This window comes from Scardinius erythrophthalmus, assembly GCF_964197995.2.
Source record: "Scardinius erythrophthalmus genome assembly, chromosome: 12".
Classification (NCBI taxonomy): Eukaryota; Metazoa; Chordata; class Actinopteri; order Cypriniformes; family Leuciscidae; genus Scardinius; species Scardinius erythrophthalmus.
The window spans coordinates 37,388,280-37,415,585 of NC_138232.1; the positions used below are offsets into that span (position 1 = coordinate 37,388,280).

At 38.9% G+C, this 27,306-nt stretch overlaps 2 protein-coding genes across 6 annotated transcripts; one reads left to right on the plus strand and one right to left on the minus strand.

Moving 5' to 3' along the window:
- Positions 1-332: 332 nt before the first annotated feature.
- On the plus strand, positions 333-5,631 carry LOC308699397 (claudin-10-like; the record flags this gene model as incomplete). The annotated part of the gene is made up of 5 exons (XM_081380179.1): positions 333-564; positions 1,388-1,549; positions 1,621-1,702; positions 5,193-5,300; positions 5,403-5,631. 5 exons carry the CDS (start codon positions 333-335, stop codon positions 5,629-5,631), a joined length of 813 nt encoding a protein of 270 aa, XP_081236305.1.
- Positions 5,632-5,752: 121 nt separating this feature from the next.
- dzip1 (DAZ interacting zinc finger protein 1) lies at positions 5,753-26,946 on the minus strand. 5 transcript variants are annotated; one of them, XM_081381457.1, is made up of 19 exons: positions 26,715-26,946; positions 25,634-25,753; positions 24,733-25,359; positions 19,866-19,950; positions 18,390-18,520; positions 18,153-18,311; positions 16,718-16,846; positions 16,580-16,642; positions 16,378-16,506; positions 16,049-16,097; positions 15,900-15,947; positions 13,127-13,186; positions 11,814-11,962; positions 11,534-11,720; positions 10,809-10,968; positions 9,705-10,027; positions 9,485-9,627; positions 8,939-9,113; positions 5,754-6,133 (listed from the first exon to the last, which is right to left on the minus strand). In XM_081381457.1, exons 2-19 carry the CDS (start codon positions 25,634-25,636, stop codon positions 6,051-6,053), a joined length of 2,703 nt encoding a protein of 900 aa, XP_081237583.1. In that variant the 5' UTR covers positions 25,637-25,753; positions 26,715-26,946; the 3' UTR covers positions 5,754-6,050. The 5 variants fall into 5 exon arrangements, with proteins under 5 accessions (XP_081237585.1, XP_081237586.1, XP_081237583.1 ...); XM_081381456.1 differs by having other exon boundaries at positions 11,811-11,962; XM_081381459.1 differs by lacking the exon at positions 13,127-13,186 and having other exon boundaries at positions 5,753-6,133.
- Positions 26,947-27,306: the final 360 nt, after the last annotated feature.

Consider the following 27,306-nt stretch of genomic DNA (forward strand, 5'->3'; position numbering starts at 1 on the left):
ACACTTGAGACTTGAGAGCCCTGATAGTATGATTAAAAAAATAATAATAATAAAAATTCACTTGTTCACTCATTTTGGCGCCCCTATGGATGAGTGGCGCCCCTAGCATTTGCCTATTCTGCCTATGCAGCGGGCCAACCCTGCCTATGGATTAGTGGCGCCCCTAGCATTTGCCTATTCTGCCTATGCCGCGGACCGGCCCTGTCTTGAAGGACACACACCACCATGTAATTTTATTCCATGTTGACTTAAAACTTCTCAGCAGTTCAGGGAACTTTCTTTCCATCACTCTTAACTTTTCTTCCATTCATCCGTTGCATGAAACCGGCAGCATGAGGCAGCGAACAGTGGTTATGTATGTGGAGATCGGCTGCTTTGTGTCCTGTCTGTGTGGCTGGATGTTGATCTGCTCCACTCTGGCCATTGAGTACTGGGTCTTCTCTGAGGTCAGCTCTGTAGTTCTGACCACCGGGAATTACTATTCCAACCTCTGGATGGACTGTGTCTCAGACACCACAGGAGTATCTGACTGTAAATACTACCCTTCCATGATGGACCTGTCTGGTGAGGAATCACTGCTTACACTTTATAATAAGGTCTCACTTGTTAACATTAGTTAACGAATTAACATGGACTAACGATGAGCAATATATTTACATCATTTAATAACCTTTGTTAATGGTGCTTAATAAAAATGTTCATTTTCATGGTAGTTCACAGTGCATTTACTAATGTTTACAAATACAACTTTTTATCTTAAAAAGTATTCGTAAACGTTGAGATTAACATTAACAAGTATTAATGAATGTTTTAGATATATTGTTCATTGTTAGTTTATGTTATGTTAACAAATGAAACCTTATCGTAATGATATTGAATCACTCTTCAAACTGAGAAATTGTGTCATGATTTGGTGGGGGGAAAAAATAATAATCATAAAATCATAAATCATATGAATGCAGGTTGATTGGGACACTTTTTACCATTAAGATGACTGCGAAAAAGTGTTAAATAAAACTTTACTTTTATTTTTATTTTAATATTTTTTCAGCAAAAACATTAAGCAGCAAAATTGTTATCAGCATTGATAGTAAGAATTTCTTGAGCAGCAAATCAGCATATTAAAATGATTTCTGAAGGATCATGTGACACTGAAGACTGGAGAAATGATGCTGAAAATTCAGCTTTGCCATCGAAGGAAGAAAAACATCATTTCAAAATATATTATTATAAAAACAGTTATTTCAAATTGTATAATATTTCATAATATTACTGTATTTTTAATCTAATAAATGCAGCCAAGTTGATATATAATATTATGACATTTCTCAATCAGGAGGAGATGCTGTCATGCGTTTGGTGAATATTAATATCCTCTCTTTGTTAGTTTTCCTCCATGTGTCCAGGGCTCTGGCTGTGGTCTCTGTGATCTTTGGGTTCTGGGGAGCTGTGCTAGCCCTCATTGGGATGAAATGTACCAAAATCGGAGGCTCTGAACTCGCCAACGCCAGAGTCACATTCGCAGCAGCATTGACATACATGGCATCCGGTATGAAACTTCTTTCACTTGCATCACAATTGATTATCATTAACTGATGTATTGCTGTGTCTGTTTTGCAGGGTTCAGTGGTATGATAGTCTACTCCTGGTGGGGAGATAAAGCACGTTCAGAATTTGTGGATCCATATCACTTAAATACAAAGTACGTAATATGACAAACACAACAGTCATAATGTCTAACTTTGAAAGTTTTCACTATATATATATATATTTTTTAAACAAATACATGTCATGATGTACCAAAGGGCTTATAGGGGTCATATAATGAAGAATCAAATATCTTTTGGTCTTCTGAGACAGAATTGTTCCTTGGATCATGAAAAAAAAAAAATTAGTTTATTAAAATGGATAGATGGTGTCAAAGTGTCTGGTTTGTGTTCCCTGGTTACCACTAGATGTCCTCCTTCCCAACGGTGTTTGTCACATTCTGAACTACATTCCCCACGATCCTTCTTTCCTCATTGCACTCAGCTGTCCCTTGTCACTAATCATTGCACTCAGCCTATTCCCCATTAGCATTGTCATTTCCCTGTGTATATAAGCCTGTCTGTTTTAGTGTTTGTCACGGAGTTGTTATTTTATGTCACCCTACACTTCTGATCTGTGGTTCCTGTCTGTTCTGGTTTGTTTCTGGTTTATTTTGTATTTGGACTGCTATGATGGATTTTGACCTTTGCATGGACGATTATGAGTTGGATTGCCCTGATATTAAAAATACTGTACATGGATCTCTCTGTTTCCCCGAGTGTGTTCCGTGACAGAACGACTCCGTCTAAGCAGAGATCCAGCGGTATAGATTTTCGTGGCGCTTCCCCAACCACGAGGACAGAGAGCAGGCAGCGGAAATGGAATTCGCCAGTAGAAGAGGTCCCTGCTCGAATGAACATCTTTCAATGCCTGGCATTATGGACCCATCAGACCGAGGAGGCTATGGCGGTCAACAGATCAGAGTTCCATTCGCCGCAGGTCCCGTTCAGCTCAGAGCCTGTACATCGCCACCCGAAACAGAGGAGGAGAAGGAAGACTCCCTCCGTGACTGTCCCGGTGAACCTTGTTCCGGTGGTCCCCACTCTGGTGGTCCCAGTTCAGGTGGTCCCGAGTCCAGTGATCCCGACTCCGGTGGCTCATAACACGGAGACCATCCCGGAGGTGACTGCCGTCCCTGACGCACCGCCCAGGCGTCCTGCTCTTCCGGCCCTGCCCGAGCTGCTCGCACTGCCTGCGCCACCCCAGTGATCCATCACGTCTGCTGATCCAGAGACTGTTCACGTCACGTCTGCCGAGCCCGTGTCTTCGGACAAAATGGCCGCTACAGAGACTGTTCACATCACTTCTGCTTATCCAGAGACTGTTCACGTCACATCTGCCGAGCCTGTGTCTTCGGACAAGATGGCCGCCACAGAGACTGTTCACGTCACGTCTGCCGAGCCTGTGTCTTCGGACAAAATGGCCGCTACAGAGACTGTTCACATCACTTCTGCTGATCCAGAGACTGTTCACGTCACATCTGCCGAGCCTGTGTCTTCGGACAAGATGGCCGCCACAGAGACTGTTCATGTCACGTCTGCCGAGCCTGTGTCTTCGGACAAAATGGCCGCTACAGAGACTGTTCACATCACTTCTGCTGATCCAGAGACTGTTCACGTCACATCTGCCGAGCCTGTGTCTTCGGACAAGATGGCCGCCACAGAGACTGTTCATGTCACGTCTGCCGAGCCTGTGTCTTCGGACAAAATGGCCGCTACAGAGACTGTTCACATCACTTCTGCTGATCCAGAGACTGTTCACGTCACGTCTGCCGAGCCTGTGTCTTCGGACAAGATGGCCGCCGCCGAGCCTGTTCACATCACGCCTGCCGAGCCTGTGTCTTCGGACAAGATGGTCGCCGTCGAGACTGTTCACGTCACGTCTGCCGAGCCTGTGTCTTCGGACAAGATGGCCGCCGCCGAGCCTGTTCACGTCACGCCTGCCGAGGGCCGAGCCTGTTCACGTCACGCCTGCCGAGCCTGTGTCTTCGGACAAGATGGCCGCCATCGAGACTGTTCACGTCACGTCTGCCGAGCCTGTGTCTTCGGAGAAGATGAGCGCCGCCGAACCTGTGTCTTCAGACAAGATGGCCGCCGCTGAGCCGGTGGTGTCAGTTCCTGAGCCGGTGGTGTCAGTTCCTGAGCCGGTGGTGTCTGTTCCTGAGCCGGTGGTGTCTGTTCCTGTTCCATAGCCGGTGTCTGTTCCTGTGCCATGCTACTCCGCCCTGGCCGCCCGATGGGTCATCTGCTTCACCCTGGTCGCCCGATGGACTGTGGTCTCCGCCCTGGCTGCCAGATGGACTGTGGTCTCCGCCCTGGCTGCCAGATGGACTGTCGTCTCCGCCCTGGTCGCCAGATGAACTGTCACCCCTTGTCCCCGTTTCCCTCCATGGACCTGGCCCCCCATCCCTCCCCGATCCTCCACCAGTCCACCTCCCGCCTGGACTCTTGTTTTGTCTGTCACGTCTTGGAGCGTCTGGTAGCCGCTCCGTAGAGGGGGGGTTATGTCAGTGTCTGGTTTGTGTTCCCTGGTTACCACTAGATGTCCTCCTTCCCCACGGTGTTTGTCACATTCTGAACTACATTCCCCACGATCCTTGTTTCCTCATTGCACTCATCTGTCCCTTGTCACTAATCATTGCACTCAGCCTATTCCCCATTAGCATTGTCATTTCCCTGTGTATATAAGCCTGTCTGTTTTAGTGTTTGTCACGGAGTCGTTATTTTATGTCACCCTACACTTCTGATCTGTGGTTCCTGTCTGTTCTGGTTTGTTTCTTGTTTATTTTGTATTTGGACTGCTATGATGGATTTTGACCTTTGCATGGACGATTATGAGTTGGATTGCCCCGATATTAAAAATACTGTACATGGATCTCTCTGTTTCCCGAGTGTGTTCTGTGACAGATGGATGGATGGATAGATATATAGGCAAAAGCAATGCAAAAGAAAACTTTAATTCTAGCGGCCAATTCACTGACACTAACAGACGTTGACCAACGTGGACAATCGCCAGATTACAGTACGAAACTTTTCAGACATTCCACGACCCAACAAACGCTGATTAAACATAAAAACTCCAACAGACGCCAACACACACTGACAGGAGTAACACACTGATCCGACAAAACCCTGGTGCTGTGTGATTGGCTGTAAGATTCTAAGATAGTAATTTGCATTGACAAAGCAGCCAGTGAAATAAGCGAAAGTGACAGTTGGCTTTTTAAATGAAGTGACTGTGTAAAACACTTTTTTAAGGGCATATTTAACATGTTATTTCAGTGCAATTAGTCATTTTAACAAATAGTTATTTTAAAAATGTGTGGCACACGACGTAGATGTAAGACAGATTTTAGTACTCCGTTGTCGTGTAAACGTACTCTCAATTTCCAAATAGATTGCTGTGGACTATAAGCTAGTGGTAGACTTATGTTCAATGAAATAGAAATGTAATTCAGCATTAATACCATTTCATTTCATACATTTCATTAAGATTACTAAAAATAAATTCTTCATCGATTGATTCTTAATCATCTGTGGGACTCAATGTTAAAAAGAAAAGCATTATGATATGGTCCTTTAAAATATGTGACTTTTATTTCTCAGGTATGAGCTCGGTGCCGCTCTCTTCATTGGTTGGGGAGGTTCGTGTCTGGTTATATGTGGAAGTGCAGTCATGTGCTATTTCTCTGGGAAAGAGTCATTCCCCAAAAGGTCTGTCCCGTCACACAGTATACATCTACTGTACGTGGAAACAAGCTAAATAGGGGAGTGCAATGAATATGTGGTTAAATTGGTACCTTTTTTCTTCCTCAGATTCAATAAACAACTCATAAGACCCTCAACCAAAATGACGGCACGTACCAGACGCATGTACATGCTGCCCGTCTCGTCCAGACCCACAACAGTCTTCATCCCTCCTTCACACCAATCATACAGTGAGGGAAGAGGAAGTAGAGAGAGTAGAGGGAGGAGAGGAACACAAGGAAGCCAGTCATCAAGAACCATCAGACCCATGAGGCCTCCGATAGACTCAGCTGTGTAACCCAGTGTTTAAAGAAATAATCTAAACATTTGCAATGTTTGTTGACACTTTTCCAATAAGAGAGCTTCTCTAATGCAAGAAATTTTAATATAACAGTAGTGCAAAGCAAAGAAGACTCTTTGAAGTGTTATAAAAAGTGAATTTAATAAATCATTTAGAATATAAATAATCAAAAAGTATGAGGCAATTATTTTAAAGTGCAATATCCCTTAGATGTCCCTCAGTATTAACTGTACTTGTACCTTTATATTTCATATAAAGTACCTTTAACACTGTCAATATCAAACTCAAGGAATGAAAGGCTGTTTTTGCACTGCTGTCCCTGAATAAACACTAAGCCTGAGCTACAACAGATACTGGGTATTGCAATTATGAGGTTTATTAGCTTGTGAATGTTTTGGTATTTCTCTGCTGCATTCTTATATCTCATCTGAATCATCCCAGTCACTGACGCTCACTAAGCTGCTCTTGAGAGTGCTGCTGGTTCCTGCGTCTGTGAGGCCTGCAAAACACAAAGAAAGAAATCAGAATCACCGTCCGAAGACTAGCAACAGGTGTTGAGCTGAAGAGCCTCTGCTTATAAGAGACGGGTCACGACTCACGAAACACTGGTTCAAATGTCTTTTAACACCAGACAAATATACTACGGGTGTGCTCACACTCAAAACCGACTCTGGTGCGATTGCTCTGTTAGTGTGGTTCATTTGAATAAGTGTGAACGCTGCCATCCGAACTCTAGTGAGGTTTGACTGAAATATGAACACAACACAAATCGAAGACATCTAAACTAACCAAAAACAGGACATGATGTCCCAAGATACGACCCTAAAGAGGACAGAATGCTCAAGCACACCTGTTTTTTCTCTTCATAAGAGCTACGTTGGCCATTACAGTTCAGTACAGCAGATCTTCATTTGTGTGTAATAGAGGAATTCCTGGAACTTTTTTAACTCTTTACATGTTTTATACTGGCCAGCTTTACTGACTGCAGAAATTAATGTGAGGTTTATTCGTTTTTCTATTTTTTTTGGGTAAGTACTGTACATAACAGAAAATATTATGGATATTTTGAAAAGGTTCATTGAAGTTGGTAAGTAAATAAATTGAACAGTGACTAACATGATTCTTTAAAAGTAAAAATACTACTTTCATATTATAGCTAATTTAGCTTTGTTTACGGTAAAATTAAGTTGTAAAAAGACTAAATTAAAGGTTAGGCAGTTAGATATGGGTCATGGACTTAGCCGAGGCTATGTCTATTTATTGGTAGCTCTGCTTTTTTCCTTAAAGCTGGAGTATGTAACTCTCTTATTTACTCGCTCATTATATTAGGGCTGTACTCAACCAAAGAAAATCTTGGTCGACTGAAGTCCTGAAATTTTCGACTAAAATCGACTAAAAATGGCGTTAGAAAAAAAAAAGTTAAATTAATTAGATGCGCACTGTGCGCAGTACTTGGTAGCCTTGTTGTCCGCCTAAATGAATTATAAATAAACATAAACAACTAGTAGGCTATTTGCAGTATATTAAATCGTTTTTAAAAAATTATTTTGCACTGAAATGAGTCTGACACTCGAGTCTGTCAGCTCTGACAGCGCTGCATCACGTGCACCTGCGCAATATCATAGCTTATGATTTCCGAAAATAGTACTATGTTGTCAACTAGTGATATCATCACAAGAACTGTTGAGGAATATGCAACATAATTTAGACAATTATTTTTGTCATATGTTATAATAAGTTACAACTGTCAGACACTATCATTTCACCGTGCATGTCCTCGCACCGAGCGAGGCTGAACATGAGCTCAAATTCGCAGCTGAGAGACACGAATATAGACTATTAATATTAACTTAAAGCTTTTACTCTTAATAAACACAAAAGGCACGTCCACTTTAATAAAAAAAAATAATATTTATTAAACAAACCAGATCAAGAGCAGAAACGAAATAAAGTGCATAACTGAAAAATAAAGCATCCTAGGCGCAAAACTAACACAACCAACAGCACAGCGCAATTGCGCATTAGGCTCCAAATAAAAAAACTTAAAAGTTAGGTTATCACACTAAAACATTGAAATATGCAAATTCTGATATGTTCATAGCCTACTCAAAACAAACAGGGCAAGCTAACGCAGACAAGTGAGCTTAACGTTACCACTTTTAGATGATATGTCATGTTTGTCGTCGTCAAGCTGTGGAAAACTGTTGCTTGCAAACTTTGCATTCGACCTTTTTCATGTTATCAATTTTAACAAAATGCTGCCACACTGTCGATTTCTTTGTTGTTGACATGTTAGAAGAGGACTGACTATTAAACGCTCTCACAATTAAATAAATAATATTCAGCATCAAACCTTCTCTGCTCGACGCTCTCTCTTGGGTTGGACTAATCCAAAAAAGGTGAAAACAAGGGGGGTGTTTTGAAGACAGACTGTTACAGTGAAACAAGGGTACTCTGAAAACACCCCCATTAGCAGTTAGTGCTTTCCACCTGATGAAATGAGCGCGGCAAAACTGATGAAATAAACGCGGCAGAAAATCGACCAATCAGAATTTTGGTCGAACCAGAACGTATCGACCAACTAATCGACTAGGACAGTACAGCCCTACATTATATACATATAGTAAATTTTGAACATAAAAAAGTTACATAGTGTAGCTTTAAGGCAAAAAAAAAACATTTAAAAATATATATTTTCAACTCAAAAATTGAAAAAAAGGCAACGATAGGTAACATGTTTCAGTGTGGATACAGAAAATATGATGCATATTTTAAAATGGTCCATTGAAGTTGGTGAGTAAATAAATTGACTGACTAAAGGTGATGATACACAGGGCAACTTTTTGAGCAATGTTGCCGTTAACGGGCAACCAGATGAGACATAGGGCCCACGACTGATCTAAATTATCCAAATAGAAATTTATTGCCCATTTTCAATGGAAAAGTGGCCAAGCAACAATTGCTCGTTAAGATTGCCTAGCAACATTGCTCAAAAAGTTGCCCTGTGTATCATCACCTTAACAGTGGCTAAATTTCCTCAAAGATGGCAATATCCGAAATCCTTGTCCTTGTGGGGACATTTTTTGGTCCTCATTAAGAAAACAGCTTATAAATCATACTGTGATGTTTTTTTGAAAATGTAAAAATGCAGAAAGTTTTTTTTTAGTTGGTCCATATACATTTTTTTTCAGTGTAGCTTTTCAGCAAGCAATCTAAGTTTCTATGATGTAAATAATTTTTAACCATGATTTCTTATAAGCAAACGCTTGAAAATATGTTTAGTTAAAAAAGGAATTCTACGTACCTGGCTTGTGCCCTTTGCCCGTCGATGAGCCCCACACACTAGTGCTGGTGTCCAGACTCTTGTCCAAGCTCTTCCTGATGACGGGCACGGGACATTGGCTGGGTTTGGGTACAGCGGGCACATCCTCTATAGAGGAGATATCCCAGTCATCATCGTCATCATCTTCATCTGTGTACTGAAAGCAACAGAGCAGAAAAACAACACTTTACACATTTGGTATAGAGATAAAAACAGCATTTATTTAAAATAAATATCTTTCTTAACATTATAAATGTATTTCCTGTCACTTTTGATAATTTTAATGTGTCCTTGCTGTATAAAAGTATTAATTTCTTACTGAACCCAAACTTTTGAATTGTATATCTACAATATTTCCTACAGTTATGTAATGAGCTACATTATTTGATTGAAGTGCAAAAACACTTAATATAATATCAATATAATATAAAAATATAAATAACCTGTTCTCCATTGTTGTAGATTTCAGTGCTATGTTTATGCAACATAATATAAACATCTGTATCTGTTTAAAGGGGCGGATCTCACCTTTAGAACTTTCTTTGCATCTTGCTTTGTATTTTTGACAGCTGTTGGCTTTTCCAGGAATGTATTAACGCCCCCTGCTGGTTTCTTTGGGCCTCGTGTCGCCAGCTGTTTTTCAAGGCTTTTGCCAATAGCTTTGACATTACCTACAGAAAACACACACAATACAAATATAAAACAAATCCAATGCAATACAACAACTGACATTAGAAGCGAGTCTTACTGTGAGTAATCTTCTCCACATTTCCATTCTGGTCGGTGTGTTTGTGCAGCTGTGAGAGGCTGATCTCCTTGATCTCGCTGCCGTCGGTCCACTCGCTGTCGCTCTCGCTCAGAGCGGTCACATCTGTCCTGTTCGCACTGATCACGGGAGCGGCGGAGCGCACAGCAGGAGTGTGAGGGCTCGAGCGCTGCTGTGTTTTAGCAGTCTGGGCTTTGACTGCGGTGCTGTTGACCAGGACAGATTTCTTCTGTGTTTGAGGGGCTTCGTCCTCAGATGTCTCCTCTTCCTCGGACGAGTCTTCATCAGAGCTGAATGGAGGGGTTCTGCAAGCGAGACATAATATGTACATGTTCAGACAACACAGAAAAAGCCACTCGATCTAAGTATAAAAATACTGATAAAGAGCGATAACATAAAATCAGTGATCATTTAAGCCAAAGTGATATCATGAACAGCAAACTAAATAAATTAAAGTCAACAGGAAATGGCATTTGCGAAGCACTTCACTTCTGTGATGTGATGCATGTCTGATTGAAACTTGATTTTGAGTGTTATCGTCAACTACTAATAAAACTAAAAATATTATACATTTCTGTTTAATAAAATAAGCATGAACTAAAATAAAATAAAGTATAAATAAACGTACATTTATGCCAAGGCAACATTTTCATGAAATTCTAAAACTAAAATTTAAATCAAATTTGTAAAAACTAAATAGACATATAAAAAAAAACTAATAAAAATGACAAAAACAACAAAATTACAATAACTTTTACTAAAAATAAAATGATAACAAAAATGTATAAATAAAACAAATTCAAAATATGAATAAATACTATATTAGTATATTAATAATAATATAATGACACTGTTGATTGTATACATTGGGGCATGTTTGGTTAAAAAAATATCATCCTCATGGATATGTTAGCAGAATACAATTGACAGAGTATTAAAACAATAAAAACCTTACAATAATGTGCATTATAAGACAAGGATTTTTATGATTTCTTTTATTTTACTTATTTTTCGTGTGATTTTATTTGAAATTTGAAGTAAATATCTGAAGATAAATCCCTAACACTGCCATGACCTCCTCCGTACCTGTGATGCTGCAGTGGTGTGGAGGTCTTGGGCAGGGTGCTGGTGCTGGTTCTGCTGCGTGGGACTGGTTGTGGAGTGTGATGCTGTTTGGGAGCAGGACCTGACACCACACGAGTTACTGTTGATGGAAAACTGCTGGATCTGGGTCTGGACTGCATCACTGCAAAAGAACAAGAAAAAAGCTGCATCCTAACTGAAACAAGTGATCCAAGCGAGAAACAAAACATCAACTAAAATACAAATACGTGCGTATTAAACCGTGCATTTGTTCTTCCTTGTCGTTCATTCATTATTTTTTACAAAGCCTTATTTTGCTTTGCTTCAGCTATGATCAAGAGACATCCACTCATGCATTTTGGGGCGGAGCAATGAAGGGAGGGTGTGTTTGTTTGGGTTGATTTCGAATATCAACAGTGTTTCTCAGAAATCGCTTGCTGCACCTTTTGGCAGCGTGTTCACCAAAGCATTTTTGGCCAACTGAAAACGCACAGCTGTGGGCACTTGAGACCGTTTTTTTCAGTTGAGACGCTATGCTTGCTATGATATGGAATAACCGCGGAAGTGTTACTAGCGTTCAGATGAAATAGACGCTCAGTGCCTCGTCACGCTGCTGCCGTTTTAAATACGTGCCGCTCACATTGAAAACAACTGGAAAAAATGCTTTGGTGGACACATGGCTTTAATGCGTTGTTCTCAGCCTTGAAACTGCAAAGCTAAATCCTGACCTTGATCGTGTTGTTTGGGCTTGGCTGGCTGCTCCGTGTTTCTCTCCTTCACTCTTTGCTCTAGTTTATGGTTGATCTCTTTCTGCGCCCTCCGATACGCTGGATCCTCTTCCTGTCTCTTCTGACGATCAGTGATAATCTGGACCATGGTGCTCTTATACGCCCCTTTAGAGAGACCACTGACTCCCTGAACAACACCAGAGACATTGAGGTTATACAGTGCTATGGCTTCTCAACTGTCATGAGTAAACATATTTTCATGCCGTTTGACACTCACTACCTTGATGCCTAAGTTCTGCAGTCTATCATCCAGGTTCTGCTGAGCTGCCAGACGCATGTCTCTCCTCAAACCCGGGTTCTTCAACAGCTCCTGCACTTCCTGCTGCCACGACCGGCTCTCCTCGTGGCTTTCAGAGATGCTAGAGGAATCTGAAAATATAAGATGAATGATTATGGTAACATGCTGGATGGCACATCTTCTAGAATATATTTTCTGTCATTCTACAATTGCTGTGGCAGATGCTGCCACTCATTGTAAAAAACACTTTTAACTTGGAATAGCAATGCTCTATAATGCAGTTTAATGCAGCAAAGAGACTAAATTAAAGTTATGAATATATACACATTACCGTTTAAATGTTTGTGGTCGCAAGAAAATTCGTCTCTTATGCTCACCAAAGCTGCATTTATTTGATCAAAAACACAGTAAAAATAGGAATATTTTGAATTATTATTACAATTTAAAATGTATTATTTCTATTTTGATATTTTAAAATGTCATTTATTCCTGTGATGGTAAAGCTGAATTTTCAGCATCATTACTCCAGTCTTCAGTGTCACATGATCCTTCAGAAATCATTCTGATAAGCTGATTTGCTGCTCATGAAATATTTCTGATTATTATCAATGTTCAGTATTCTTTGTTGAATAGAAAGTTTTTAAAGAAATCATTTATTTGAAATCTTTTGAAATGTCTTTACCGTCAGTTTTGATCTATTTAATTTAATGCGTCTTTGCTGAATTAAAGTATGTATATCTTTTTTTTTTTAAATCACTCTAACCACAAACTTTTTAACAGTATTGTATATAAATGTACAATTTCATTATTTAAAAAAAAAAAAAAATGTCACCTGACCACTTCAGATGTTAATATTAACTGCAAATAAGGATTTTCTTTATTTATAAAACTATAATTTTTTGTATTGTTTAAAATTATTTATTCTGACCTTGCATAAATAGGAAAGAAGAAAAAAAAGCAAAAATTAAAATGTAAAATGCACAACCGAAAAAAAAAAAAAAAAAAATGGAAATGCCACTGCACTTGTACAATGTCTCTTTTATATTTTTTAAACCCGTAAATAACAGAGAACGGCAAACAATTAAAATATGTTAATTTCCTGTAGTTCCACATTGACATTCCCTTTCTCTTGCTCTGAGCTGTCCAATAATTACATGCATGCTGTAACATCTGTGTTTACTGAGGAGACAGATCTTTAGTTTGCTGGCGACACAAGCTCAGACTGAACACGCAGACCTAAGCAACAGATCATGCAGACAGGATGCGAGCATGCCACTCAATCACTACCGCTTTACCTTTCTCCTCCTCAGACAGCTCCACTATAGGATCCAGTTTATGGCCTGAGCTGGACTGCTCTAATAGGACAGCGCAAAGAGGTCAGAGAAGAGTGCAGGGGTTACGGAAGGACTGAGGCATATTCAAATCTAAACCCCTGGCCTAAAACATCTCATTTTGCACTGATATTACCCATACTGACCCATTAAATCACATTTTGTGGCTGTTCGTTAATACATGTACATTAGCTTTGAAGCTATCCATATGCTAGTGTCCACCAAAAAGACACATGCTGGTGATGCTGCGTCCTAATTTGCATACTGTCCATCCCAACTAGTATCAAAAATTAGAATGAGTGTGTCTCAAATTGTAGTATGTTGAAATAAGTATTCGAAAGATACCCGGATGGTCTACTTTTTCCAGTTAGAATCCGAAGTGTGGATCCGTGCCCACAATAGCGTGCCGCACGAGTGCTATTTTTAGACCGCAAGGCCGCGTGACGTCAGCAACGTAAACCGGAAGGGGGTCAACATAGAAGCGCGCTCGCTCAAGATCAGTTGGCAAAGTAAATAAAAGAAGACATGTTAAAGCTTTATTTAAGTTGTGAAATGTTCTACTAATTCTGCACATTTAATCCAAAATCTATCAATATTTAGAGGGGTCATCTCAATATTACTTTGATGCTTAAAGGCAATCATATTTCCAACAAGTGACCCCATTCAATTTCATTCTGAAATATACACTTGAACTTTGAAAATGTAAAAAGTTATTTTCTATAAACATTTACTTGGATTTATTATTTCATTTTTGTTTACATATAGGGGTAATTTATAACCTATATCCACAGAGAGAATGAAGGTTAATTGCAAAGAGAACAGTTGTGCACTATTGCCTTCATTGTATGTACAGTGAAAGCAATAAAGAAAGATAATAGAAAATATTCTAAGTTTTGAGGTAATGAGTAGATTAACATAGAATTGATATCTTGGGAATTTTTGATCAAAATGTATTTTACATAAAACTAATGAAATGCATACACATGAAATGATCTTTTAAACATTTTAATTCAAAAGTTAATAGTTTAAAATCATCATGAATAACAATGAAATTCCCATTAAGTGTTGTTGGTTGTGACCAAGTAGCATTAGCGATCGCTAAACAAAAAATAAATACATTAATAATAATATAAATTACCCCCAACAACTGTCAGACGTAAGACAACCAGAGGACATAGTATATATGACAGACAGGACATAGGGTGGTAAAAGATAGCTTGTTGAAACTGCAAAATGTCACTGTCAGTGGCGTAAGGCGATGTTTTTTGGGGGAGAAATTCTGTCGATAACAATCTACCTCTGGATCAGGTCGGCTCTTTTTCCCGTCTTTTTCAGCCCTCTACACTCAAGCCATCTCTTCAATTGAATATTTGTATGTTCTTCTACTTCTATACCAGTGAAGTTGGCACCGGGGACATCATTCTCGGACAGAGTTAGCAGGTTTAGCTCAGTAGACATCTCGTCCGTAAACTGTTTACATGCGTCTAGCATGAGTGACACGCGCGAGTTTGACCCCCCTAGCAACCGTCGCTAGCTTAATGAATATTAATGAGAAAAGGTGACGTATATCGTGCGGTACGCTATTTACTGCACGTTGGACTAGATTAGATTATTACTACAAACACAAATAAAGTGTTAAAAAACTACAAACATGGCGGATGCGCAAGACAAACAGTTTAGTAGATAGGATTAGATAAAGGGGTTTGAGTGATTAATAATCAGTATGTAAATATATTGATTGAATGTTATCCACATAATATTTAATCTGCAAAAGCATTGTGAACTTTCATAAAGATTCGTTTGGTCATTAAAGGAGAGTTCTCCGCATGAAAGACCCATGACTGGCAGATCAACATGCTCTCTCCGAAACGGTAGGAAATGAATTTAAATTGAATGTGGAGGATGTTAACTGTGACAGATGATTGACAGGGCAGATTAAACAGTGATGGGATATACGTAACTAAGCATCAGAGAGGTCAGTTAAAGATGCAATTATGATGAAGTATATGGCCCAAAACGTACCTACTATTCTGCTACACATTCAAAAGTATGTACTTTTTCTTCACAAAAACAGTACATACTTTTAGGGCATAGTATAAGTAGGTGAACTGGGACGCAACAACAGTTAACCGTTAGCAGATATACACTACTGTTAAAAATTTTGGGATCAGTGAGATTTAAAAAAAAAAGAAGAAGAAATTAATACTTTTAGGCACAAAGGTCGCACTAAATGAATCAAATGTGACAGTAAACACATTTATGAGTAAGAGTAAAGAATAGCTCTTTCGGCATTATCCTGAACATAAACATTAGTCTCATGTGTCATTGAGTAGAAGCACACGTAAACATCACATCCTTTTGATTTTCCCGGCAAAAACGTTCTGTGTCCTTCACATTAAAAATCATTCTACATGCTTTAACAGAGAACCTAGGAAGTCGGGTCTAGTTTTTTAAAGATTTTTTAGGTTTGTTTACATATTGGCATTGGCAATAAAAAAAGTAATTAATACATGAAACTTCTTACATATAGCCCATTTTATGTTTAAAAAACAGCATGATGCAATGTCACTGTGACCTGGGCTTCCAGACTAAATTAAGAAAAAACAACAATAATAAAGCTGCATGTAGATCCTCTGCTCCAAAAGCCCGACATTACAGTGTGCAGCACCACTGATAGTTGCAGTTGAGATAATGCTCATCTGGACATTGTCTAGCAATATGTCATGCAGGAACTTACCACTGACTGTGACTTTAGCTTTAGTCTCTGGAGCCGGGGCAGCAAACACTGAAACAAAAATTTATTCCGATTAAAATTAGGAAGTTAATTTAGCACTTATGTATTAAAAAGTTATTTTACGTTCGTCTAAAAACATAATATTTACATACCTTCACGCTGTACTGTTATTGTTGGCGGCTTTGACGAGATCTGTTTCATCTGTAGAAAAAGAAACGCATGTTATTTGCTATTACGAAAAAACAGCAACACGTTATCTGAGCCCTGTCACTTTAAATGTAATTGTTTCACTGAAAAGATAGCATGCATAATGACAAGCTGACAGCATAATCAGCACGATGATAATAGCTCAAGTGTCCGGATATGTTCCCACATGTACACTCCTTAAGCTCGAACCTAAAGATTACACTGTGGGCCGCCGCGCTAATACAGGATATCCTGAACAATCGAGCCTCTTCCTGTGCTGAGTTACAGTACTGACCTGCTTGTTGTGGGAGGCAATGATCTGCTGCTGTTCCTGCAGCCTGTGGCTCAGTTCCTGCACCTGTCTCCGCGATTCCTCCCTGCCTTCTGACACAGCAGAGCGCAGTTTGAACAGGTCCTCCTGAAGCTGATGAACCAGAGAGACATTACGCATACATGTGAGTTATTCCCATATTTAAAGAGCTACATGTGATACCTACCAGACTTTTTTCACTGTCATGGTCCTCCTTTATTTTTTGCATTTTCCCTTTCCACTTCACCTCCTGAGTAAAGAAAAATATTTTTTTTATAACTACAGCAATATCTATTTCAAATCATCTGAATGCTGCATCTCTTACTTGTTTGTGGAGTTTCTGTTGAAGTTTAACAACTTCCTGCCAGTGTTCATTGCTGGCTGATGGACTGGGCTGTGTCAGTACCGGCTGAAGGCTTTCCTGCATATTTTTCTGCTGCAATTTGATCAATTCCTAAGGGGAGAAAAGTAGACATCTTAAGTGTAATTTCAGCACAATCACATCACATAATATCAATACTTTTTTACCTTATTTGAGAATTTAACTGATCCTTTATAACATTGTTAATTAAAATCCAGCCAAGGTTTATGACATTATATTATATTATAATTAGTGCTGTCAATCGATTGAAAACAATTAACTAATTAATCGCACATTTTTCTGTAATTAAAATGTAACATTTACGTTTTTTAAATATTTTAATATTGTAATAATTTCACATTTAATCTACAAATTAATGTAGAAACAACATAAAGACAGTGGCCTATATTTAAAATATTTGTTTAATAGCATCTTTTTATGAAATATAAAATACTGCTACGTCTCTATGAAATATATATTTTTTCTCAAGTTTAGCCGTTACAGCCATTCAGCATTACAGTATAATTGAAATCTATACATTTTAACATTTATTAGGCTTTAAAAAAATATATAACAACTTTTAATTTAAGTGAACTTAAGTCTTCACATAAACCCATTATAATAAATGTCACATTTACCTATGCCCTTTAATATATCAGGGTTCAATTCTTTCTATTGACCCAGTCAGACCATTTCAGATTTTTACTTTGTTAAGTTGTTTTTGACCCATGTAACCTTGTAAACAATGCTTTAAGATTGTCCGGTAGGTCTAACAGGTAGGATATATGCAGAAATTGAATACAGTCAATTATAAATTAAATATAGATTCCTTATTAAAGCTACAAAAGCTTATTCAGTCAAGAGCAGTGAGTGATTTTCTCTTTTTCTTTTGTTCTTTGATTAACCCTAACCCTAACCCTAACCCAGACAGCAGCAGGTTTAGTAGGATGCTGTCACAGATCTGACACCCATCCCATTTTCTCAGAACTCTTTACATTCATTCAAGACTTCATTTAACTCATTTAAGACTGTCCTTGTGAGGATACTCAACAAAATGGGCATTTTGGCATAATTTTGTATGTTTTTGTCCGTTCAACCGCTGACTGAAGCGGATTTCTGTGCGCACGAATCATGTGTGTGTGTCACACAGACATACACAGAAGTGCGCCAGTTCACCACTGCGTTCTCTTTTGTGTCTTATCACGCTTGGATGGTTTAAAAGCGTCAGCATGAATAAGAGCGTGGTCATATAATGTAATGCTAGCCAAAGGATGACTGTGTTAATTGCGTTAAATATTTTTAACGCGTTAAACTGAAAAAATTAACATTAATTTTGACAGCATTAATTATATTATATATATGGTGACCAATAAACGCTTTGTCTGAAATAAAAACATACGGTTTCTAGGTTTCTGTTCTTTTGATGCATTGACTCCATGTCCCGTTGACAAGCTTGCTTGATTTCATCTATTTTGCTGTTCATCCGCATTTTCTCATCCTCCCTCCATATTTCCAGTTGTCGCTTAAACTCCTCCTGCCTTTGAATAAGCTCTTTCTCCTGGACAAAATAGAGAATGAAATACTTATTTTAAATAACAAAATATACTATTAAAAACATGGTGTGGTCTTCTCTAACCTGTTTAGCAGTGTAGTCTTTCTGCTGTGTTTCCATTTGGGACGTGACCAGGGTCAACTGCTCTTGTAGTTTGTTGATCTCATCTTGTAACTTCACAGTCTGAATTTTTTTTTGATTATCTGTTATCAGTTCTGGAAAACATCAGATGCTTGAATCACCCTTGTGAAAAAGAAGTGAATTGCATTAAATGTGAACTTGCAATGTACTTCAAATTAGAGGTCTGCAATGCCGTGGATGTGCGGCACAGGACAAGTTTTGAATTGCTGAGAGCGGGCGCAAGAGGGAAGATACTGATATGTGTGTGGGAAGCAGGAGAAAGAAATGACTCGTGAAAAATATAATTATCTATGTGGCGAGCAGGAGGCGTGATTACTAATGAGCGACACCTGCGCGACGCACCGGTCTCGTATCTCTCACGGAGGAGCGGAAGCATAAAAGGAGGAGCGACGACAGTGAAGGACGAGAGAGGCCAGGCCTGGATTTATGTTGTGTTGTTATGTTGTTATATGTGACAGCAGTCGTCCGTGAGGGGCTGCTGTCTTTACTTTCGTTTTGTATTTGTTTCATTTATTGTATTAAAGTTGTTGAACGTCTGCCAGTTCCCCCCTCCTTCTTCCTACAACAATGAACTCGTTCAGGGGAACTCCTGCCAACTGCCTGAACTCGGAGGAGCCGTCGCCGTCCACCAGGCGGCGGAGGAGTGTCGAGCCGTCCACCGAGGGCTATCCAGCAACACCGTCAGGCATCGCGGAGAAGATCGCCCAGCTGGTAGAGGACCAGATGGCAGTGCGTTATGGGAACCGGCGAACGTTCAACAATTTTAATACAATAAATGAAACAAATACAAAACGAAAGCCCCTCACGACTGCTGTCACATATAACAAAACACAACATAAATCCAGGCCTGGCCTCTCTCGTTCTTCACTGTCGTCGCTCCTCCTTTTATGCTTCCGCTCCTCCGTGAGAGATACGAGACCGGTGCGTTGCGCAGGTGTCGCTCATTAGTAATCACGCCACCCACCTCGCGCCGTTCTCTCACGGCCCTCGGCCTCGTCCAGTCCTGCCCGCCACAATCTAATAATAACAGCACACACAAGTCTGTCACTGGAGGTCTTAAGCGCTGTGTCTGTGGAAATTAGAAATAATAGCCTATAGACTCCGGAACAAGACAGAATCTAACTGGACTGGGACTGAAAAATCAGCGTAGACCTCTTCCTATGGGCTTTTGCTTGAGGAAATGGGGCAAAACGTGAAAAAGTTTTGGTGGGAGCAGGATAAAATAATACATATTTTTAGCTGATTCCATTTAGTATAAATTTAAACTGTAATACATTGTCACTGAATTGCAATTAACATGCAGTATAGTGTCTGAAAACATTAGTTTCATTTTGAAAAAATGTATTCTTTTACAGTATATTAATTCTGTAATAAGTACTCTTTTTAAAAGTATGCTAAACAGCACTGATGGTCACTCACTGATGTCAAACTCCGTAGGATGTCTGCGCTGCGTGTGACTTTGCAGGAAAGAGGCATTCATGAAGGCTTTCTCACAATGTTGGCACTGAAAAACAAAAACAATCAGGGGCTTTATTCATTTACTTGACATCAAATCTGTGAAGACCAATACTGATTATGTTTTCTTAAATGGCTTGCTTCCCCTTTTGTGTTTCCATTGAAAAATTTGAGGTTGAGTAAATGATGATTTTCGGATGATCTAATTTCTTTAATGACAATAAACAGGTCGAAAAAAGCAAATGAGCCTGGGAGGATCATTGCTGAAGGTCGGAGTGAACACGAGCCTCACCACAGCTGTCACTCACACTCCGCTCAGGAATGATACCAAGAGACAATGTGGGCATGTTGCCATGGAAACACCGGGTGGTGCAGGGCTGATGTTGCATCTTATCGCCGCTCTACCTCTCGCTCCAATTCACTGATATGTGGAAAATCCACAACACTGCACATCACACACCACATTTAGCATCCAAAACACCCGTCTGGTACTCTCATTCAAATTTAACCGCACTGCCACTGATACCCATCAAAAACACATGCTCATGCTTATGCTCTGAAGAATGCCTGCGTAAAACATCCACTGTGTGACATAATTGCATTGCTGCACTGACATAACTTCCCAAATCAACTGTGAAATGCAATAATGTTCTAAGGATCCAGGCAAACAGGGATTCACTGGTGTCAATCTGCAGCCTCAGCAGGTTTTGTATTACAGAACCAGAGGAAGAACCTCACGGAAACAGTCCCATTTTCACCTCAGAGTCAAAAGGAAAAATATATATATTGCAATGTGAAAATTTAAGGCTATTTACAGTTTTTTCAAGATTTTTTGGCATTATTTTATGACCCACCCTCCTCCAGTTGCATACTGTTGTGCGAAATAAAATGAAGGCTAATTGTCATAATTGTAAGTAGCCTATATGTTATGGTAGTATTCATTGAAATGGTTTGTATTTATTCTGATTTTGATTAATTTAAAAACAGTGCTGCAAGATTCTGGATTCATTGAGAATCATAATTTTCTTTGTTTAAAATAGAGATCACGATTCTCCCATGATTCCGAATAGACAACTAAACAAAATAACATGTCATTTGCTAAAGGTTCTGACTAAATGTTAATTGCTGCAGTCAATTTAAAAACATTTAATTAAATTTTTTTTTTTTTAAATTGGCTTGAATGAATGATTTAATGCTCAGCGTTTTGGAACAAATCTACTGAATGAATGATTCAATGACTGGCTCATAAAGACTTCACTTGTTTCATTACTGGATGAATCAGCATTTTTTAACAAATCTTTTGAATGAATGATTCAATGACAATGATAATCGATAGAATCTTTATTTGACGCGTCAAGTTACTTTCAAAAGGTGTTTTACTCTATTTTGATCGCTACACATCAGTTTATATCCAAACTATAAACTTTTTTCCTCGAATGTCTGTGATAATTTGAATGTAACAACATAAATAATGATGCGAATACATAAATAATGTTTGTGAAGCTGTGTCATACCTATATATGTCATGCTCTCTCTGGGTCAGCGGCAGCGAAAATACATATTTAAATGTGATTGTGGGGTTTAATAGACATCGTTGTCATTTAGGAATAAAATCACGTGGGTGTTTGAATCGAGATCATAATATTTTAATAATTCGTTGTGCAGCTCTACAGTATTACAGTAGTCTCATATTACAGTAATGAGAACAACTTATTTTGACATTATAGTAGTGAAAATTTTGGGAAAAAACATGTTTAACTTTAATGATGATTGTCATTGACAATCCTTATTTATATGTAAAAAAAAATTTTTTTTTTACATTTTTTACATTTTGACATCAACTTTATTACATTTCCCTTATTAATTCTCATAGCATAATGAAAAAAAGCATCTTATTCTCAGTACTGTAATACAAAATAATTAGACATTTAATATTATACAATTATACTGTATTACAGTTACCAAATGAGAAACTCAAAAAAAGTCATTATAATATCACAATGCAAAACAATATTAACTAAAAATAGGTCTCGTTTAATTTATGCAACATACAACTTCTAATTTTCACATTTTGAGCTACATTTTGGTAACCACTTCACTGCTCTCTGATGAAATCCCTTCATGATCCTGAAATAAACAGTAAATCATGAGCGGCACTTTCATTTCGATTCTGCTGTCAGGCGCCTGTGCTTCTCCTAGCAACCACATGAAACACCAGGTGTTGCCTTGGCAACAGCTGGCCACAATCAGGAAGGGACAGTTGCATGATTACAAATGAGCAAACATCTGATATAGCCATGAGACAAAGACTGTAACATGCAAGATGAATGCAGCATGCAGTTTTATTTCAATGAAGAGACGAGTGGGAGGGAATGATGGGGGATGGGCGCTTTGATTTGTTTCCTCCACTTAAGGCTCTTTTATAAGTAGAGTACAAGTCACCGTCACCGGCTGACACCATCTGCTCTATTCGCCAAATCCTGAATGCTGTGTCCAAAAAACACAGCGTCTGGTGATTAGCTAATCCTGTCCCGGCCTGCTTGTCCTGATTATGGACTTAAAAGTGTTGACAACACTTAATTCAGGATAGAAACTTATTTGCATACATCTGCTGCATACGAAAAGCACAATTTACACTAGTGATGGTAAAGTACTATTAACGACCCCATTAAATCAACATTTTAGTCCATGTCTGTTCTCTTTAATGCCATCTATAAGCTAATATACTCCTAAAGTTAACTAAATTTACCTTTCGGCAGATATACACATTAAAATGTTCGATGTGGCAAAAAAAACCCTGTTGACTCATTGTAATCCACTTTTTTTTCCAAATAAAATCAAATTCTATGAAAAAAATGGATGAGCCCATCAATATGTCCCACAACAACTTCCTGTTTCAATACGACTTACAACGCAAACATTCAAAAAATTTGAGGTCAGTAAGATTTTTTTTTTTAAAGGCTGCATTTTTGAAGTTACAGTCAAGGCATTTATAATGTTAAAAAGGATTTCTATTTCAACATTTTTAACATTGATAATGAAATGTTTTACTTGAGCAGCAGCAAATCAGCATATTAGAATGATTTCTGAAGGATCATGTGACACTGAAGACTGGAGTAATGATGCTGAAAATTCAGCTTTATAAATTACATTTTTAAAATATATTAAAATACAAAGCAGTTTTTATAATAATAATAATATTTCACAATATTACCGTTTAAATGGAATAAAATAAAAATGTATGACACAGGAAAGAAAACTGTACTTTTCAATCTAATTAATGGGATCTATGACAAACTAGAGATGGGTAACAACTAATTGAGTGTGACTAATTTTTCCTAGACTCATATCCATGCTCATATCCATATTTTTAGTTTTGCTATGTTTAGCGGCAGTGCTCTAATTAGCATGCTGATTGTTTGATTGATTGTTGCTTAGACAGCTCGCTGCTGCTATAGTATTTATTATTAATATTTGAAATTTGCCATTATTATTTTTTTTTGTTCAAGTTTGAGTCATTTTGACAAAAAGTGTTTTCATTTTAGTGCTGTCAAAACGATTAATCGCATCTTGCATAAAAGTTTTTAATTATATATACTACTAGGGGTGGAACGGTACATGTATTCGTATTGAATCGAAACGGTACGGGCTTCACGGTTCGGTGCATAAATTTACACGGAGAATACACGGTATAAAAATAAATAAAACTTGCATGCAAATTAATTAATGTAATGCGGAACTAGGCTACTTTTAGATACGCGGGTTCTTTAGGGACACCTAATAGCCTGTAGCTCCCAGCTCCGCCTTAGCTCTGAAGCAGGCTGCGATGTAAAGATTGCAATACTGGAATATGATGAGAGAGAGGTGTGGGCGCGATAGAAAAGTCGTAAAGTGTTTACATATATTTGTGTGCGTGTGTGTGTGTGTGTGAGGCGCGGGCGCGATCGAACAGTGGAAACATAAAAACATACTCCATCATTTTGTTTATACAGGACATCATTCAAACTGCAAGTTACTGTTAATTAGAATTTTAAGGAAAACAAATATATTAATCTGAAAAGTAGCAAATTAATTTTCAATTCATTCAGGTACAATTACCAAACAAATCTCAAGGTCTTTTTGTCTTTTTATTAATTTAATTAATAAACTAATTATATAAAACTATTGTCAGTGCACTACAAATAAACTGGTTCTATGCCTTTATTAATAAAACTTATTTAAAAAAATACAAGGCTTAAGTAATTTATTTTCCTTTGGTGGTTCAGCCTGAGACATGCACAAGCCTTCTGCATTTTTGTTTTGCTTTTCCCTTCATTGTACCGAACTCGTACCGAACCGTGATGTCTGAACCGAGGTATGAACCGAACCGTGACTTCTGTGTACCGTTCCACCCCTAATATATACACACACATTTATATTTACATACTTTTATGCTAGATGAGACTAATCGATTTGACAGCACTATTTTAATTATTTTAATTTTCGTCTAGTAATTTTTGTACTTTTAGTGTCCCATTTAGTTTTTCAAGTCCAATTTTAATTGCCATTTCAGTTTTTTTAAGTGATATTTATATTTGATTTAAGCATTTCAATTAATGAATGATTTTTAATCATTTTAGATTACAATAACAACACTGACGGGAGTATAGCATGCAAATTGAGATTCAGCTCCTTCACGCCATCAAACAGTGAGAAAAGCACACGTTGAATTCCCTGGGGTCAGTGAACAGTGAGACTGGGGTGGAAGCAGAGTCTGGCCTTGGGGGGAGGCGACAGCGACAATGAAAATGCTAATACACACATTCACACTCCACCATGGGGCTGTACAGACCTTGTGGTAATTGGCACCGATCCCCGCGCTGAACATGGCTTGCTGAGAGGCAATGATCTTCTTCCTCTGCTTCAGTTCCTCCTTTAAGGTCTTGGCATCCTGGCTTTTTTTCTGCAGCTGGACGAGGAGCTGCTCTCTTTCCCGTGCCTCCGTCAGGAGTCTCTCCTCGGCCGCCTGCAGACTGACGCTCAGGCAGTCCTGGGAGTGCAGCAGGTACTCCACGGTGAGCTGGGCCAACCGGAAGAGCTTGATCAGGGCCGGGTCTACGGGGCTCTGACAGCGGTGGCAGCGCTCGCCCTCCACGTTGCAGAACGTCACCGCCGTGATGTGCTCCTGTAATGCGTGGAAATCCATTTCGCAGGCCACTCGGTCCACATCCACTGCATTGATCCGACGCCAATCCACATTCTCACGCCGGACTCTGAACTTGAAGGGCGGGGGGATGCTGGTGCTGGTGGCGGCTCCGGATGAAGTAAGCGGTCCGGACATGGTGGATGCGGCCGGTCTGCTCTGGCTGCCGGATGAGGGCTGACTCTGTGGAGAGCTCAGTAGAGACGGGATCCCTGCTGAGGAATGAGTTCCCGGGGGATCTGACGGGTACGGGTAGTAAACGTTGTCATAAAATGGCTGAAGGGGAAACAAAGAGCAAGGTGAAATTTATAATTCCAGGAATATAACATTTAATTCATAAGCAAGCCTGTTTCTCAAGGTCACACATAAAAAAAACATTCCTGATCGATTCCACCACTGAAAGCTAACCGTTACCAGCTAACAGCAACAACACAGGTCCACATGACTATATGAGCGTTCATTAAACGCGAGAATGAAATGATAAAATCGTTGATATATTTATTAAATTCCACCTTATTTTGCGGCTTCGTGGTGTCTGTTGTCTCCTTACCATCTTGCGGTTTTTGTGAAGTCTTGATGAATGATCAGAGCGGCGCGCGGCACAGCAGTGTCAGAGCGTCCTGAGCGTTTCTATGGAAACAAGAGCGCGCGTCCCACTTTGCACAGCACACTGCACGAGAACAGAGAGGAGGAAAGAGCACGTGCATGTTAAAGGTATTTTGGGGTTTTCCTGTTTATTTGTCACTCAAGACAGATCGTTATTATTATGTATTAGTTCATAAATTCGAACATTTGAGTTTGGGACAGTTTTCTTCTGCGAAATGATATACTACAAAAATGAACAGATTAGTGTCTATTTTATATTCACTAGCCCAATACAATCACACATCAGGTATTTTTTTTGGCTGTGTAATTACGTTTGACGTTTTAAAATAGCAAAATATTTATATTTATTTTACGTTTGCACTAAATTTATATTAACCTTAAAGAAAATGAAACCTGTTTATGCATTGAGAATTATTTTATTATTTAATAACACTGTTTATTTACATAAGCATATAATAAAAGTCACTAAAACAAATACCACGTGCCATGTCAGAATCTCTATTTTTCGCATTAAAACAATGTATTTTTATTCATTGCGTTAATGGGAAATAATTCGGGGTTGTTAAATGTCATGAAAATAATATCACGATGCAAAAAAAGGTCCTAAATACGGCTGTCTTTATGGAAAATGTTAAGTGTTAAAATGTTTACTCTTTTCGTTTGTTATTAAAGAGAAATGTGACGTACACATGCTCTTGGTTTACCCATAAACATGGAGCAATTTTCTGTTACATTCTCTCTCAGGATTTCACCAGCCTTCTTCTCAGATTACTGCCCCTTAAAAACATCTCAAGTTGGGACAGGCTCAGTTAAGAACAAAAGGGGGGCGGCGTGCACAAGAAATACACAGAGAGAATGGTCAAACCAGAAGAAAAAGTTTTAAGTTTTAACCCAACAAAACGAAAAGATAACATGAAGTTCGTCTTCAGCCATTTTCACAGCAAACCAAAGTATTTCGGCGACTCCCTCACTCGCTCACCCATCGGCCGCGGAGTAACGGGAAGGACAGATGCAATGGCTCTTACCTCTCTCGACTAAGAAGTTTTTGCAAAGATTCCAGTTAGAAGTGCGTCGAATCCTGTCCATCCGAAAATCAGCTTCACTTCAGCGCTGTGAATCAAACAAACGCCACACAGTTGTGGGAAACTTTACCGCACGGGCAGAAGAAGCAAGCCCGACAAAACGATTCCCCCAAAACTGTGAGGATTCAGACAGAGCGGCGTGACGTCACAGCACATTCCTGGCGCGAGCCTCATCTCATCTCTGGGGCTCGAGGAGGGGGAGGGGCGGGCGAACATGAAGGAGTCCCACAGGGAACATCCACAGGCCCGAGAACAGAATCAGTTATGAGCTTTATTGACAATTGGGCTTTTCTTTTCTTTTATTCTTTTATACCAGACATTCAGAAATATGCTCAGGCATGTTTCATCAACACCTTATCATTTAGCAAGAATATATATATAATTTTCCACCTCTTTCCCTTAGGCTATGTATTTTGACTACATCATGTTTCTTATACATATAGGCATATATATATATATATATATATATATATATGGAACAAAGGATCAAAGAGGATCTATATATATATATATATATATATATATATATATATAT

Coding starts and splice junctions, on each gene's coding strand:
- dzip1 (XM_081381456.1), bottom strand. Junction 16,643..16,717: donor AACAGAAACTCCACAAACAA/GTAAGAGATGCA, acceptor TTCTTTACTCAG/GAGGTGAAGTGGAAAGGGAA. Junction 10,028..10,808: donor ACACCACTGCAGCATCACAG/GTACGGAGGAGG, acceptor TCTCGCTTGCAG/AACCCCTCCATTCAGCTCTG.